The sequence below is a fragment of the Pocillopora damicornis genome, chromosome 12, assembly GCF_964200805.1.
Source record: "Pocillopora damicornis chromosome 12, jaPocDami1.2, whole genome shotgun sequence".
Taxonomy (NCBI): Eukaryota; Metazoa; Cnidaria; class Anthozoa; order Scleractinia; family Pocilloporidae; genus Pocillopora; species Pocillopora damicornis.
In genome coordinates, this window is record NC_142681.1 from 17,733,876 (window position 1) to 17,751,275 (window position 17,400).

General features: G+C 37.3%; 1 protein-coding gene across 1 annotated transcript; it reads left to right on the top strand.

Moving 5' to 3' along the window:
- The first annotated feature begins 853 nt into the window (after window positions 1-853).
- Window positions 854-16,572, top strand: LOC113673729 (SANT and BTB domain regulator of class switch recombination). The gene is made up of 23 exons (XM_089188926.1): window positions 854-1,210; window positions 2,244-2,469; window positions 6,314-6,326; window positions 6,571-6,625; window positions 6,728-6,795; window positions 7,021-7,061; window positions 7,413-7,622; window positions 8,171-8,229; window positions 8,838-8,932; window positions 9,293-9,358; window positions 9,955-10,038; window positions 10,595-10,705; window positions 11,313-11,390; window positions 11,600-11,795; window positions 12,300-12,456; window positions 12,786-12,999; window positions 13,625-13,694; window positions 13,795-13,860; window positions 14,242-14,395; window positions 14,721-14,778; window positions 15,284-15,455; window positions 15,624-15,724; window positions 16,421-16,572. The coding sequence occupies exons 1-23, from the start codon at window positions 1,085-1,087 to the stop codon at window positions 16,458-16,460; spliced, it is 2,460 nt and encodes an 819-aa protein (XP_089045052.1). The 5' UTR covers window positions 854-1,084; the 3' UTR covers window positions 16,461-16,572.
- Window positions 16,573-17,400: the final 828 nt, after the last annotated feature.

The window sequence follows — 17,400 nt, forward strand, 5'->3', positions numbered from 1 at the left end:
GGTACTTGTAAATGAGACCAAATTCACCTTCATGAATTTCACCATATTGACATTAAAAAAGACTGGAAAAGTCTAGTTAAGAGATTCGAGTTTTGAGTGGCCTAGAAATGTTACAGAGAACCATTGCATAGTAATGGCTTGGATAAATGTGACCCCTCATTTTGATTCCAGCAGAGAAGTTTTATGAGGTTACATCTGGGCATGCAGCCTAGAACAGATGGCCAATCATATTGTGAGAATTAATTTCCTATGTACAGTTTGATTTAAGGCCATGCATTGGTAAGTAAATAGTTTAAAACGAACTGTGAATTGTACTGAAACTTTTAGAAGATTTATTATTTTTCCAGTAAAATTGACATAACGCTCATTTTAGTGAAATGCATGTTCGTTGAACAACGAGATAGCGGAGCTCTAGAAAAGTTTCCCTAACTGACAGATTTTTCAATCACAAAATAGTGATGATGATAATGACAGAAAACTTCTTTAGCTTAATATCCACCATTTTCTCTTTGCCTGTTACAAATAATACGACTACGAAAAAACTCAAGGAAACGGATGATACAAAAAACACTAATTCTGATGAATTTGTGGTCATTGGCAGGTCAAACCAATTATATTTGTTTCTGTTCGGGTGAAAATTGAGATCAGAAATGATTTTTCCCGATGAGACCACTAAACTAGGCAGCGCGAGTGCGGACGTAAGAAGATCCGCCTGCTCTCATGCTCACAGCCAGGAAACATCGTCTGATCGAAGTCATGGTTGACAGAACAAAATCGAGGCCGCGAAAGAGATCTTCCCTTTACAGGTCGCGTCACAACACGGAAAACATAGACCGAGGAGAGTTGGGTACTTAACTATGCTGCTTAGATACAAGATGGCGTCCCTCTAAGTGACCTTTCAAAAATTCTGCTTCTAATCGTGATCAAAAGCCGATGCGATACTTTTTCAATGATTTAGTGTGTCAGCAATGGAATGGTCCAAAGGAAGAGTAGTTTTGAGCACTAGAAAGTGGTAATATTTTCCCAATCATTTCTGCAACGCCTCTTACCGCTCTAGCTTTTTTGTTGGATTTGTATCCTTAAAATGGCACAGAATTTGGCGGTAGATTTGATGTTGAGGACTTTGATGAGTTCCCTTGAGTTCAGGGAATCGGAAAACAAAAACTGGGAAGGAGTAGCCAAGCTAATTCCTGGAAGCTCTGCACAACAGGTTTGTATTCGACCGAATAGTAAATATAAATGTAAATATAATAATTCGTGTGTTGATTGCGCTAATTGAAATGAAACCTTTACAAAATCTACTTAGATCCTTTAATTAATTTGATAGAAATGGATTTGAGGGAAAGCTTGGCTAAACTTCAGAATACCCCGCAACTCATTTACAAGATCGAGGCATAACACAATAGACGCTATTCTTATTCAATGACATGTAAATAAGTTGCGGGGTATTCTGAAGTTGCTCCGAAAGCTTTCGTAGATGGACTCAACAGTTAATGAACTGGTAATTGTGTCGATAGCAAAATCTGTAAATCTGATTGGTGCTTTACACCTTCAAAGGTTCACTGGCTGTTGCACTTCAGTACAAACTTGTTTGTTTTACTGCTCTAATCACAAGCTACTTGTGATCAGATGATTCAAATTTCATCCCTGAGCATTCTCTGAGTTTTGCTCTTCTCACAATGATTTCCATACAGCCCTGCACCATTCGAAAATAAAGCATTAGTACCAAGAGTACTCTATTGTTTTTGTCATTGTTTTCTTCTTACTCAGACTTATCGGGTAGAGGTTTTTATCTTGATCTAACACAAAATTCTCACAATTAATTTACAAGGAAATGTGTAGCAGCTGAAGAGGAGAATTAACAATCAGATCTTGGGAATTAAAGTGTTAGAGGTTGTTAACTTGATCTAATGCAAAATTCTCGCAATCAGTTTACAAGGAAATGTATAGCAGCTGGAGGGGAGAATTAACATTCAGGCCTGGTTGTTCAAAGCTGGGTTAAGACAAACCAGGGTTAGTGTGAAATTTGATTTCAGGTCTGAAAGCTTTAAAAGAAAATTTGGTTCAAATCTTTTTGCCTGCAATTTGATCATTGGATGTTCTATAAAGAACAGGAAAAATTTTCCCTAAAAGGCTTTTGAACAGAGAAATAAAGAAGCCTTGGCCTTTGAACAACTGGGTCTTGCAGATCTTGGAAATCAAAGGGTTATAATACAAATGGTAAATTGAGCCACTTTTTTCAGTGTGCAAAAAGATGGGCAGAAATCCAGCAAACCTCAACTTCACAGCATTCATCTTCAGACTCCAGACACCTCTCCAAATTATTAAACTCTGTTTTGCATTTTGCTGATGAAAAAGAATTAACGAATGAGACTGTGCCAAAGGATATAGTAAGGAGTGACCCACAATCAGCTTCAGTTAAAACCAACAGCTCTCTAGGTCAACAACTTCAAACCAATCTGGAAGCAGGTATATATAGGGTATATTCAGTTTTCTGAGTACATTTTGTACGTAATTTGGATTTCAAAGGTTTTTGTTTCACTTTGCTCACTTTGATTTGTCTTGTAAACTTAACCCTTAATGTCCTTACATTGATTAGTATCTATATTCTCCATACTCCTCTTTATGCATTTGCTTTGTCACTGACAAGGAGAATTAGTTTAACCCTTTAACTCCCAGATCAAATTTTTAATTCTCCTTACTGTCAATCATACAATTCTTACAATGTTAGTTCTGCGAATTCAGTATTAGATCAACTAAGTATTCCCTAATTGATATTTTTCTTTATTCTCATCACTTATCTGGTTGATATTGTATTGATCTTGTAAGGAGAAATTCTCTCTTGGTCACTTATGGGAGTGAAAGGGTTAACAATTAAAGCTTCTGAAGTTGATGGCAATCATTTCCTTTATCCTCATTTTCTTAACCCTTTACACCCTAACATCAGTATGCATATTCTCCATACTGTTCTTTATACATTTCTTAAGGTGCTGTAAAGGAGAATTTGTTTAACGGTCAAGTGCTTCTGTAGTTGTCAATCATTTCAATTATTCTCATGACCTTAATGTTTGATTCAGGTCTGATTCTGTAAGGAGATATTAGATGCTAGTCGCTCTTAGGAGGAAAGGGTTAATGAATGAATCAGCAGTATTACTGTAAGGAGATATTAGATGCTAGTCACTCTTAGGAGGAAAGGGTTAATGAATGAATCAGCAGTATTACTGTAAGGAGATATTAGATGCTAGTCACTCTTAGGAGGAAAGGGTTAATGAATGAATCAGCAGTATTACTGTAAGGAGAAATTAGATGCTAGTCACTCTTAGGAGGAAAGGGTAATGAATGAATCAGCAGTATTACTGTAAGGAGATATTAGATGCTAGTCACTCTTAGGAGGAAAGGGTTAATGAATGAATCAGCAGTATTACTGTAAGGAGATATTAGATGCTAGTCACTCTTAGGAGGAAAGGGTTAATGAATGAATCAGCAGTATTACTGTAGGGAGAAATTAGATGCTAGTCACTCTTAGGAGGAAAGGGTTAATGAATGAATCATCAGTATTACTGTAAGGAGAAATTAGATGCTAGTCACTCTTAGGAGGAAAGGGTTAATGAATGAATCAGCAGTATTACTGTAAGGAGATATTAGATGCTAATCACTCTTAGAGAGAAAGGGTTAATGAATGAATCAGCAGTATTACTGTAAGGAGATATTAGATGCTAGTCACTCTTAGAGAGAAAGGGTTAATGAATGAATCAGCAGTATTACTGTAAGGAGAAATTAGATGCTAGTCACTCTTAGTAGGAAAGGGTTAATGAATGAATCATCAGTATTACTGTAAGGAGAAATTAGATGCTAATCACTCTTAGAGAGAAAGGGTTAATGAATGAATCAGCAGTATTACTGTAAGGAGATATTAGATGCTAGTCACTCTTAGGAGGAAAGGGTTAATGAATGAATCATCAGTATTACTGTAAGGAGAAATTAGATGCTAGTCACTCTTAGGAGGAAAGGGTTAATGAATGAATCATCAGTATTACTGTAAGGAGAAATTAGATGCTAGTCACTCTTAGGAGGAAAGGGTTAATGAATGAATCATCAGTATTACTGTAAGGAGAAATTAGATGCTAGTCACTCTTAGGAGGAAAGGGTTAATGAATGAATCAGCAGTATTACTGTAAGGAGATATTAGATGCTAGTCACTCTTAGGAGGAAAGGGTTAATGAATGAATCAGCAGTATTACTGTAAGGAGATATTAGATGCTAGTCACTCTTAGGAGGAAAGGGTTAATGAATAAATGAGCAGTATTACTGTAAGGAGATATTAGATGCTAGTCACTCTTAGGAGGAAAGGGTTAATGAATGAATCAGCAGTATTACTGTAAGGAGATATTAGATGCTAGTCACTCTTAGGAGGAAAGGGTTAATGAATGAATCAGCAGTATTACTGTAAGGAGATATTAGATGCTAGTCACTCTTAGGAGGAAAGGGTTAATGAATGAATCAGCAGTATTACTGTAAGGAGAAATTAGATGCTAGTCACTCTTAGGAGGAAAGGGTTAATGAATGAATCATCAGTATTACTGTAAGGAGAAATTAGATGCTAGTCACTCTTAGGAGGAAAGGGTTAATGAATGAATCATCAGTATTACTGTAAGGAGATATTAGATGCTAATCACTCTTAGAGAGAAAGGGTTAGTGAATGAATCAGCAGTATTACTGTAAGGAGATATTAGATGCTAATCACTCTTAGAGAGAAAGGGTTAATGAATGAATCAGCAGTATTACTGTAAGGAGAAATTAGATGCTAGTCACTCTTAGGAGGAAAGGGTTAATGAATGAATCAGCAGTATTACTGTAAGGAGAAATTAGATGCTAATCACTCTTAGAGAGAAAGGGTTAATGAATGAATCAGCAGTATTACTGTAAGGAGATATTAGATGCTAGTCACTCTTAGGAGGAAAGGGTTAATGAATGAATCATCAGTATTACTGTAAGGAGAAATTAGATGCTAGTCACTCTTAGGAGGAAAGGGTTAATGAATGAATCATCAGTATTACTGTAAGGAGAAATTAGATGCTAGTCACTCTTAGGAGGAAAGGGTTAATGAATGAATCATCAGTATTACTGTAAGGAGAAATTAGATGCTAATCACTCTTAGAGAGAAAGGGTTAATGAATGAATCAACAGTATTACTGTAAGGAGATATTAGATGCTAATCACTCTTAGAGAGAAAGGGTTAATGAATGAATCAGCAGTATTACTGTAAGGAGATATTAGATGCTAATCACTCTTAGGAGGAAAGGGTTAATGAATGAATCATCAGTATTACTGTAAGGAGAAATTAGATGCTAGTCACTCTTAGGAGGAAGGGGTTAATGAATGAATCATCAGTATTACTGTAAGGAGATATTAGATGCTAATCACTCTTGGGATTTAAAGGGTAAGCCACCCTCGGGACCAATCATGCAAAATCACCACCAACTGTTACTTGGTCAGTTGTAGCATTTTTTTTTTTAGATGAAGTGCACTTTAACAGGAGAATTATAAATGTAACAGTGCCATCTATTGCAATTTATTCAAAGGTTTTAATGCACATGGGTATATATACCTTTAGGATCTAACTGCCTTTAAATTCCAAATTTTTGTTTTCAGATCAGTTCTACATTATTTGATAAAAATAATTTATGTGCAATTGAACCTTGATAACCAGGACTCATAAGAACTGGGTCAAATAGACCAGATAAGGGAGAGTCTGGATAATAAAAAATATAAATATTAATGAGCCAAAAATAACTTACTCTGAATAGATATTATTTAATCAGTATTATACAAGAATAAGTTAGAGTACATTCTCAAATCATCATGCATCATTGCCAAAATTTGTTAAAAAAATTTACAAAAACATTTTACAACACCAATGTTTTACAACCTAAAATGTGGATGTTACTCAGTTTGTTTATTAAGCTGCTACAGTGTGTGCAGCTCAGTAATTCTATCATTTTTTGAAGCTGCATTAAATGTAATAGCATCAAAATTGTTCAGTGAATCTGCCTTGTTGAATGGGAAAAGTTCTTACAAATCTCAAATGTGTCTTTAATTAATATCCATGAAAACAGAGAGCAAGTCAGGATAATTGAGAGTGAGTCAGGATAACTGAAAATCCAGATGATCAAGACTAATCCAGATTTTACTGCATGATGTGTATTTTTCTTAAATTTAATCATGAACATAGAGGGTGAAAAAGAGTGGACTTAATCTACATTGTCTTTTTTGTTTTGCATGTTATGATTTGTGTGACTTGGACAATACCCAGGACTTAACAAAAGGTAATCAAATTGAATACATCTGATATGTACATACCTATGTCATTTACCACCACTAGCAAATTGGATGGGTTGTGAAATATTACTTTTGGTTTTTACCTTGAATATTGAGATAAAATTACTTCCTTTTAGGACATCAGAGGTAACTTCCTTTGTAGAAAGTGGCTAGCGCTAGCAAGTTGGATAGGTCATTAAATATTACTTTGAGTTTTACCTTGAATATTGAGATAAAATTACTTACTTTCAGGACATCAGAGGCAACTTCCTATGTAGAAAGTGGTGAAGAATCATTGTCAAAGCAGGTACCAACTTATCAACTGAGGACAGACTGCATTTTGAGAAACTTTTGCTTTTTTCTTTTTACAATTTATGTGATTCTGATAACTGTATTGTTTATTGTTTAGAATTCAGTTCTCAGACAACCTTCAAGATCAGCCTTGTCACAAGCTTCAAATCTGGAGTCATTACAAGGGTGAATGTCTTGTTGTGGTTAACTAATATTTAGGAGAGTTTTTTTTTAGTGTACATCGGTAACGCTAAGCTGTGACTCTTCACGTTACCATGGCAGAATTTGGGACAAATGTTAAGGTGTGTCTTGTAATAGTTAGGATAAAATGTAGCACCTTGTTTCATGTATTTTTGAGGCCACTATTCAGCAAATAAAACACTTTTTTTCCTTTTGATTTCCTTTTTAAAGGCCTAACATGGTTATCCATGTGTGTGATGAAAGTAAGAACTGTAAGTAGAAGTTTTCTCTTCTAATGAAATCTAAAGTCGTACGCATCGTAACCCTTGACACCCTGATCTCTGCGCTTATTTTCCATACTACTGTCAATACCTTTCCTTTAATAATGACAAGGAGAATATGTTTAATGATCAAGAACTTCTCAAGCTAGTGATCATTACCCTCTTCTCATTACTTTAATGTTTGATGTATTGGTGATACTGTGAGAAGAAATTAGACGTTGGTCTCTCTCAGAGGTTTACGAGTTACACTTTGTATTTTACAGATTAACAGTTGACTGCTTGGTTAATTGATTTTATTAATCTATTAATGAATATCACTAATTTTAAACATTTATTTTTCAGTAAAACAAGACTTCACATGCCCAAGGGACTTGCTGATAAGTGAGATGAGATATTTCGCTGAGTATTTGTCAGTGGAAGCCCAACGATGGGAGGAGGTTGACATTTCTGTTCATTGTGATGTGCAGATCTTTGATTGGCTGATGAAGTATGTTAAAAGACGGCTTCCAGATAAGAGCAAATCCAGGACTGAGGAAAAGAAACCCAAACTTGGTGAGCCCCCAAACTTTTTTTTATAAATTAACCCAGAAGTGATTAACACGTAACTTCTCCCTATAATACCCATACATTATCTAGTAAACAGGTAATGAGAATACTCAAACTTATCAGATAAAAGTTGTTATCTTGATCTAATACCAAATTCTTGCACAAATTTACAAGGAAGTATGGAGCAGCCAGAGGGGAGAATGAATTATTACATCTTGGGAGTTAAAGGGTTGAATAATGCTAACAAATCAGAGTGAATTATGATTGAAGTGATTGTCACCTGTGAACTGTGATCATTAAAGAAAGTTTTTTTTATCTAACATATTTTATGTTAAGTGTGAAATGGTATTCTTAATTTTTATTTCATAATATTTGACTCAGGTTTATGTACCAGTATCTGATATATGTAAGTATTGAAAGTGTAAAACCTGTTGGATACTGATGAGTTTAGTTCTTCCATTTTCTTTCTTCTTCTTACTCATTAATTAGTTGAGGAATAGTTTGACAAGTCTCACCTGAAAATGTTTTATTTCTTTTTTTTTTTTTACCCACAGAACCAAACAATGTCATATCCATCTTGATATCTTCAGACTTCTTAAAGATGGATGCACTGGTAAATATTGACTTGTTTCAGGCAGGCCCTCAGTCATGCAGGTCCCTGTGTAAACCTGCTTGCAGCTGAACTGGGTCAGCCTGAATAAACATTGGCAATAAATAATTCACAAATTTCATTTATTTACAAAACTTGGTTGTGCCAATTTTTGCAGCCAGTAGCCATCCCAAATAGTGGATATTTAGTTAATGGTACATGTCTTTTCTTCGCCTTAGTTTGTAGTCATTCAACATATATTATTAACAAATTGTGCAATTTATTAAAATGTTACCAAACCAATTAAACTAGTCTGTTTGAGAAGAGAGGTTAGTTTAAGCTTTTTTGAAAGTTAGTCTCAACTCCACATGGTGATAGGATGCCAACACTTTGTCGAAAAAAAAATGACTAAATAAGCTGTATAAATGAATAACCACAAAAGTTATACATGAAACTACTATAACTAAATTTATGCAGATTCTAAGTTTGAGGCATGCTACTAAGAGAGTTCTTTGCACAAAGTATTTTAATCGCATGGAGTTACGGTATACAACAGCACTTAAGGCCTCTTATGCTATCTGTCAGCTGAAAAAATCAATATTCTCATTTTTTTGTGTCTTCAATCATGATAGGTAACCGAATGTATCCGCTACTGTCATCAGAATATGTCAGCCATCGTAGCCACGCCCTGTAATATGAACTGTATTAATGACAAATTGGTCACTAGGTATGTGATGAAAACAAAGAACTGAACCAGTGGTTTGTGTGTGTGTGTGTAGTTTGTGGGCAATACTATGATCCTGTTCTTTTGTAATATTTGAAAAGTCTTACATATCTACAAGTAGTGTTTTAGTGATACATGGTGTAGATGACCAAACGTTTGAGGTTCTGTGTCTGGCAAGGGACTCGAATTTGTGAGAAAAAAAACCAACATCTTTCTTTATTCTTTCTATTACGTGCCTTTCAAGAGATCTATTAAGAGACTGATAGAGTATTTTGAACTGGATTATTTTCTCATATTAAAAATATTATTATAATATTATTATAATTATTATAATATAATTATAAGCTAATATTATTTTCTCAGAATAGCAAAGCTGTTTAACCATAATGAATTAGAAGCAATCAAGGATCGGAAGGACAAATTTAAAAGGTGAGATGTCATTTTCTACACATCACGAGAGTTGACAGAAAGGTGTCCGTGGAAAGAAACGGCTGGTGAATAACACCTCTATACTTGATCCTTATATGGGTATTCACAGAGATATGACAGATATGGCGTTATTTGGTTTTTACAGTAGAACCCCACAAACTCGAACTCCTAAGAGAAACAGAAAATGGTTCGAGTTAGCGAGCGCTCGGGTTAACCGAGGTTCGGGTCAATGGTTTGAGTCAGCGGGGTCGTACTGTAAAACCAAATAACGCCATGTTTGTCAGAGTAGACAAGTTTTTGAAAAGAAAAAACTGTGAACTTGAACTTTAAAAGTAGGAAAAAAATTTCCTATCAATGCAAGACAATAAAACCTGTGTATGGAAACATACAGTGAAGGATCGAAAGAGTTTACCCTCAATTTCAACTTCAAAGCAATCTCACACTTGAGAATTATGTGCAAAAGGGAGACCCATAGAAGTAGTGTCCGTGGCATTTTGTACATTCTGTGGCTTCAACTTGTTGTTTTTTTTTTCCTACCGAGGAAAGTCGTAGCAATACGTTTGTGCTTGGTAATGTTGTTATTATTTTGACTGCAGCAAACTGTTTTGCAAGAAAATCGAAGAACTGTTTGATCCAAGGCTCCAATCAAGTTCATCCGCAAATGCCAGTACTCTTTTCAGGTAAGGGACAGGAAATGTTTGGCATTTTTTGCAACGTGTACCAAAGCAGCCAGTCATGCGGTTTTACAGGGACCCTATAACAAACTTTTGAGGAAACATGGCACACTTTTCATACTTCTGATTTCTGATTGTAAAAAAAGCTAAATTAAACCCCGCCCTTTTATGAGCATCACAAACTATTTATGAACAATTGAAGTTTTCCAAGTATTTCTGAATTTTTTTTGATTTGACATAAGCTACGCACTTAGCAATAAAGGCCCGGCCAAACGCACGCAACATTTCAATGCAACATCTTTCAACATTGTTGCACACTTTTGGCCACGTTTGGCACACGTTTGGCCACCCTACAGCAACATGTTGCAACATGTTGGATGGTTTTGGATTAAGCTTTGGATATTGTAAGATGTTGCGCACGTTGGGCCAGCTCCTTCACAGCATCTCACAACACGATCCAACACTGTTGCAAGATGTTACATTGAGATGTTGCGTGCGTTTGTCCTGTTCAGCACACTTCCATTTTGTATTTTGAATATCTTTTCCAATGAACGTACTTCAGATGCATCGCTTGTGGAAGACTTCTGACAGCAGAATCTCAAGGCAAACTACGATGTGTTCCTAACAGAATGATGGTGAATCATCGAGGAAGAGTGTCTTACGTCCATTCACGGTAAAACAGCATTTATAAAATGAGCTGAATGACGCGCGCATTTTGATCGGTTCTTAGTTATGACCTATTGGAGGACAGATACATAGATAACGTCGCCACTAACAAGTTAAATTCAAGAGTTTTCATTGGCTTAGTCATCATGGGTTATGAGCCATTACACCGTGCGCGCACATGAAGACGAGTTAAACCGGAAGTGCTTTTGTACATACTACAACCGGTTGTTCTTACCAAGTAAATTTGAGAAGATTTATCTGATTTTGTGCATTTTAAATTAAACAATTATTCCACGAGTGCGCGTTGGTCATGAGATGATATATAGTCAACAAGGCCCGCAGGGCCAAATTGGCTTCAATATTGATACCAGTTGCAAATGATCAGTGCATACTGTTCCTGATCACGTATGTACTAGCTAGAAACGTCCAATAAGGACACAATACATCAGAAAGTCTCAGCCAAGTTTCTACTGAGGTTTTTCAAGTCTCTAGAGCGTTTTTAATGGAAAAAATTCTTCCACTCGTGCTTGTTGGATATGAGGGTTCTCTCTATTTCTTCTAGAAAGAATAACTATTGAAGGCCTATCGTAGCTATGTGTCTTCGTCTCCTACAGGGACTTTACCTGGGATGTGAATGACTACCTTCTTGGATTAAGAGATGAAGTTAAATCTTGGAAAGAAGTTTACTGGAGGTAAGCTTCCCTTTGATTTTAGACTACGAGCAGACCCTCCTTTTCGGCGACGTCTGTCGCACGTGTCCGAAAAAATAAGGAAGAACAATAAAAATTGTGATTAGCGCGCCCCACGGAACAATTCTTCTTTTCGTGCGGCGCGCTAACCAAAATATTTCGTAGTTATCAGTTTATCACACGCTAACATATTTGTATTGTTTTCTACACAGATTATGGGGTGTAGTGAATGTCCTCTATTGTCACCGCTGCGGGAATTATTTCCAGTGCTCAGAGCTGGGTCACTGCAGCTATCACCCAATGACTGTAGATTTTGGAAACTTGGAGTGCGCAGCGACCAAGATAGTTGGAATATATCCCTGCTGTCAGCAACGCGTATTGCATTTTGATCCATCCCTCGAAGGCATTGTAAGTGAATTGCATCTAAGTTGTGCATAGCTTTCGAGTGGTATCTCTTATATGCACAAGTTTCTTACCCAGATCTCTCTTGTGTGCGAAACCGAAAGTGAGCTCGCGAGAGGGATCTGGGTATGAAATTAATGATCCACGAGACCCCTGTATTTTCTCAGTTTACTTATGAGCCTTTGATATATCTCTCAGTTAGTAAGTGGGCTAGGATTGGTCAATTTAGCGGGCCGTATTTTACTGTGCAGCCGTCTGAATTCGAAGTTTCGTTTGAATTGGAATCTCCCCCTCAATTTGAACCCAGAGATGGAATAGATATGTTACTAACCTTGTTTTCTAGTTCCGTGCTGTAAGCTATGGATTCTCGTTTTTCCGCTCGGACTTATAATCAGTAACATACAGAACGGACCTCTAACTCGGTTAGTAAGAAGTATTTAAGCGCTCACAGCCTAACAGTACTCTTTGTCGACTCTGTTTGCGATGCATCTGTTATTTTTAACTTAACAGGGCTGCTGTGTCCGTGATCACAAACCAACGTTAAATAAACCAGTTTCGAACACAGCGGAGAACATGGAGAACTCAGCTGAATCGAGCGATAACAAGAAAGATGACGACTTAAAAGCAGAAAACAGCGAAGGAAATGCAAAGAACGATAACGACGAAGGTATTTACATAATCAAGATTAATTGAAGGGTTTTACTGAAGGTACACTGAGCTTCTCAGATTTCATTAGTTTTCAATTTGTCTTTCAAAGTAATTAAGGTTTTCTTTAGGCTTTCTCTACTAAGTGGCCAATGGATATTTAATCGATTGTTGAATTATTTGATAGACTGATCGATTAATTTACGACTGAAGACCCGAGGTTCGGTTCCTAGTGGAGTTCTCGGAAGTTTTTCTTCGTCTCGCGCCCGTGTATCTTTTTGTTTTCAACAAGTAATTCTAAAATTTATTATCTTCGCTTTTGTACGCATATATCTTCCTTATTTTCTGTAGGAAAATCATCCCAACCGGAGAAAGGAAAGTCAACAGAAGAGGAACAGAACACTGAGCAAGAAACCGATGCTGAGGCCTCTGAAAAGCTACCTTCCGATAAAAATTCAGCTTCTAACGAGGAGCCAGCAATCACCAACAATCCAACTGTTATAGAAGATATGTTTGCACATAGGAACGCTATCTGTATACCATTCCGCAGATTATCAAGTGCGAGGTGATTACAGCCATCGACCGCGCTATGTTAGATTTATAGGCGTTAGGTAAATCATTGGAATTAATTCAAGGTGTTTCTTGCACAGTGAAATTCCTTGGCCAGGATTCTTGGAATTCTTGTTAATCGTCCTCATGCTACAGTCCTTAATTATCCTTGTTACCTCTTGGTGTTTGTATACCTCAACAATTTATTACATTAAGGCTTCCTGATAATTTACCGAATAGAGAAATTTTCAAATGGGAGTCGAAAGTTATTTGCTTTGCTTCGCTCTGTGATTGGTCCAGAATCCTCACGCCACTCTCTGAACCAATCAGATGCAAAACTGAAGCGCCAATGGCAACTTGGTCACCCGCGTTCTCCCGCGCTTTCAGTAATTTTGCTTGTTTCTAGTTTGACTTCTTACTGAAACAAAATATATTTTCCTCTTTTCTTGTTGGGCATCATGATTACACTTTACTTTAGTTTTGGTCCGACGACAGTCAATCGAAAAGCGCTTTAAGAAAGATTGAAAATTCCTAAATCGTTTTCATTTAGACATCTTTCATTTCTGGTCCATCATTCAACTGTTCAGCAGAAGAATACTTAACAAAGCCCATTGAAACCTTTTTAACACGTGAATCGACAGGTCTTCCGAATTGAATGTGTTTGGTGTGGAGGAGTTAGCTTTAGCGAACATGAATACCAGAGACCTGGAGGTAAAATAATGCTTTTCTTTTTCAAATCATTTAGCAATTGGGTTATGTTGTTTAAGAACTATTGTAGGCTTGAATCGTTTATTTTTGTTTTGTTCCACAGAGCAGCACGAGCGCCCTATCGGACATGATAGACCCAAGTGAACGAAAAGTTTTAGAATTTCCTACGGTTGGTGAAAAAAATTTATTTTATTACTCTGGAAGTAATGCGAAGACTTGCACTAGTGTAGTGCATTCCAATCGGGTGTTATAAAGAAAAAGTTACCACACTAGCTAATTAGAGTGAAGAGCAGAGTGTAGGAAAGCGTAGGAAAGCAAAGGAAAGCAAAACCCATGCAATCCCTGTTTACTTTATCTCTAGTTGGGAGTTTCGGTGAATTGGTGTTAATGGGCGGGACTCTTTGGCAGGATACCCTGTGCTGGGTTAAAGTGGGAAGGGAGGGGGGGGGGGGTAGCAGGAAGGGGGAGTAGCTGAGTTTGCAGGATACCATCATGGTACTCCCTCATTTGTTTCTGGAAATAACGCGAAGCTGTTTCTTCCTCCTGACAGTACCTACCCTCAATAAGGCGAAGCCGAAGTCGGTTGGTCCATCGTAGCTCACTGCGCAGAATGAAGTTTCAAGCTGGGAACAAGGACGACGACTATGACCTGGGAGAAGACGAAGATCAACCCGAGTCAGAGGACAATGATTTGGAGCAAAAACGTGAGTCACTGACCCGTGTCTTCCCTGTGATCACCCTAATATCAGTATGTACATTTTCCATATTGTTCTTTATACATTTCCTAAGGTGCTGACAAGGAGAATTTGTTCAACAATCACTGAAATTTTACTTTTGAGAAGAGCAACGAAAAAATACTCTTATTAAATGATCGTTTTCAGGTAATTTTTGGAATCAACTAGGAGTTTGCCTGCGATGGACTGGAATCCCGTTTTGTCACAGAAAAGAAATTTATTGCGATGTTATTTTCCCTCCCTTAAACTATATCTAAAATTTAACTTAGGCTATCCATTTAATTTTTTTTCCTAGTCTTATCTCGAGAGAAACCACGACCTCCGAGAAAAGTCACCTCTGCGTCCAGGAAAGAGTAAGTAAGATTTGTTACTCTGAGCCCCTGGAATAATAAGGGTATAAGTTCTTCTTGAAGAAGAGACTGTTAATACTGATTTGGAAAATTACCTTAGCGACACGAGCCCTATTATGACAACCCCTTAGAAGCGTTATGGTCATTATGTAGAGCCTGGGGGAAGCGGGGGGGGGGATTTTGTTTGTGTTATGATAAATTTTACCTGATCCCCCACCCCTAAGGCTATGTAATACGTAATATCTTATGACTCCCCCTCTAAATGGAATTTTCTGCACCCCCACCCCCCTCATGTGATCCCTCCAAAATCCAAACCCCCCCCCCCATGTGATCACTCCAGAGTCCAAAGACCTTCCCCCCCCCCTTTCCCCCTCCCGGGGATGAATAATGACTTGTTCCTCAAAACTATTGAAGTCGATTTGTAGGTTCGTTCTTCAAATGGGAATATTGTCCTTGTAAAGTTCACTGGCGATTCCGTGACAATTTCATTGATTACTTTTAATTTAAGTTTCAGTACGTTTAAAAGTTACAAGTGGGACTCACAACGTTCCGTTCGCTGGAACCAGGATGCACAGCGCGAAGAAGATCAAAAGCGTATGACAGAGTTGGTTTCCTATTTGGCTCGACAGCGGGCTCACACGCCACAAGAGAAAAGCGATAGCAAACAAAAACCAAAAGAAGTAAGACTTTCACGATGGGACAGGAGCCTATCATTAAGTAATGAGCTCCTGGATGGGATTATCATTGTTTTTTTGGTGCAGTGTACTCTTCGACAGGCAATTTCATTCTAAACACCAGTAAGAGATTTTACAACCATTAAGTTAGCTCAATCTTTATCTGTCTTGTAGTTTGTAGGAGGCATTTTCTCTAAGTTGGACATTCAGTTTCGTGCGTCACAGCAGGCCGTTGTATCGAAGACACAGTCCAGCGGGCCACCAACAGGAAACAGGTACGCTGAAGTCTAAAGAACGTCACTCAAAATGTGATAGTCTCTTACAGTGATCAGTCCTGTCTCGCAACGATACTATTGTATTTGGTTGGGACACTAGCCGCGACGAGACTAAGGGCCTGATGCCTGTTGATTAGTGAATGATACAGGCCAGCGTGTTCGAAGTCGGATGACGCTATCCACTAAATAAATCCCAATACGGTGAATAGTGCTGTACGTTTTCTTAAGACTTATCCGCTGGATATTGTTAGAAGTAAATTCTCTAACACTCGTTGTTGGTTTGGTCGACTCTTCTTTAATTTCTTTTCTTCTCAAGTTATTACAACGGGGACTAGCTTCAATATATCAGGGGAAACTAGAGTCTCCGCTTACAAAGGTGACGTTGCGGATGACATTTCTAAGCCGTCAGTCTTCTTGTGTCGTCATCGTACCATCTCAACTAGCGAATCACGCTTGACTACGTATTACAGTTCCCACATACTGAGTATGCACTTAGGGTTGTTTACGCAGTTACAAAATCAATTTCTACCTTAATTTTCATATCTTTACGGTTGAGATCGGCCAGAACAGAAACGAGATTGAGATATAAAAATTACAAATAACCTTGGTTCAGAGTACTATTTATATCTGAAAGTGTATCTTAAGAGAAAATCACCTTTAAAGATTGTTACATAACATTTGCATTTCTTGTTACAGTCAAAGAATTCGAAAGATCCAACTGAAAGTAACCACGTGATGACATGAAAAAGAAATACAATTTGAAAGGCAATTTAACTTATTCATTTTTAATATGATGTATGCAATTCTTGTAGAATGCGTGTTTAATAAAAGCTGCTTGTTATTTCCGACAGATTTCTGTTTACTTTTTTCTCTCTTCTCGTGGGACGAGAATTAACCGCTGAAATAGGGACGATGTGTTACATTCTATGCTTTCTGTTCTCTGCTCTCATAGGTTTTTTGGGGCAGGAAAAATTACAGAAATATTAGCATAATTGGTGTTTATTGAGGCAAAATGTGTGACAAAATTGATGCTGTGTTATCATAATCTTTTCGAGAAATAGAACTTACTGAATAGGAGTTGCGTTATCCTCGCTTGGTGAAAAAGGGGACTTTCCTACGACTCAGACCCTCAACTCCCACGTGTTGAAGGGGTTGGACAGTGAGGCATCCTGTCACTTTTTCGAGTTAATCGCCTGAAGGAGAACACCACCCGTGAAATCATTGTTTCCTTACTCGGAACTGATTAGATCAAATGACCACCACAAACCGTATAATATTAAGCCAAGCTTTAATAATTATTCGATCTAAAAGAAATACATTTATAATTCGCAATTAGAACAAACGCAAATCAAGTCTTTATCTTGTAATTAAATTCAAAAACTTCAATATAAACTTACTTCTGTGGCGGGTCGTTACAACAGTCTCACTTTACGGGTTAGCAGATTCTCCAGGTAAGCGGATTTAGAGACAGAAAAACGATAACAAAATAACTTCTTTCTCACTTCGATTCTGCTGAAAAACTGACTTAAAACATAATAATCTAACGCTTTTAAATCAATCTATTGAATTAATGTCAATCACGATTCTTGTCATCGAATAAATCTGTCAACTCGAGGTAACGCCTATTTATTAAACGAAACAATCATACAAACAGCTTCAAAACAACTTATTGGAGG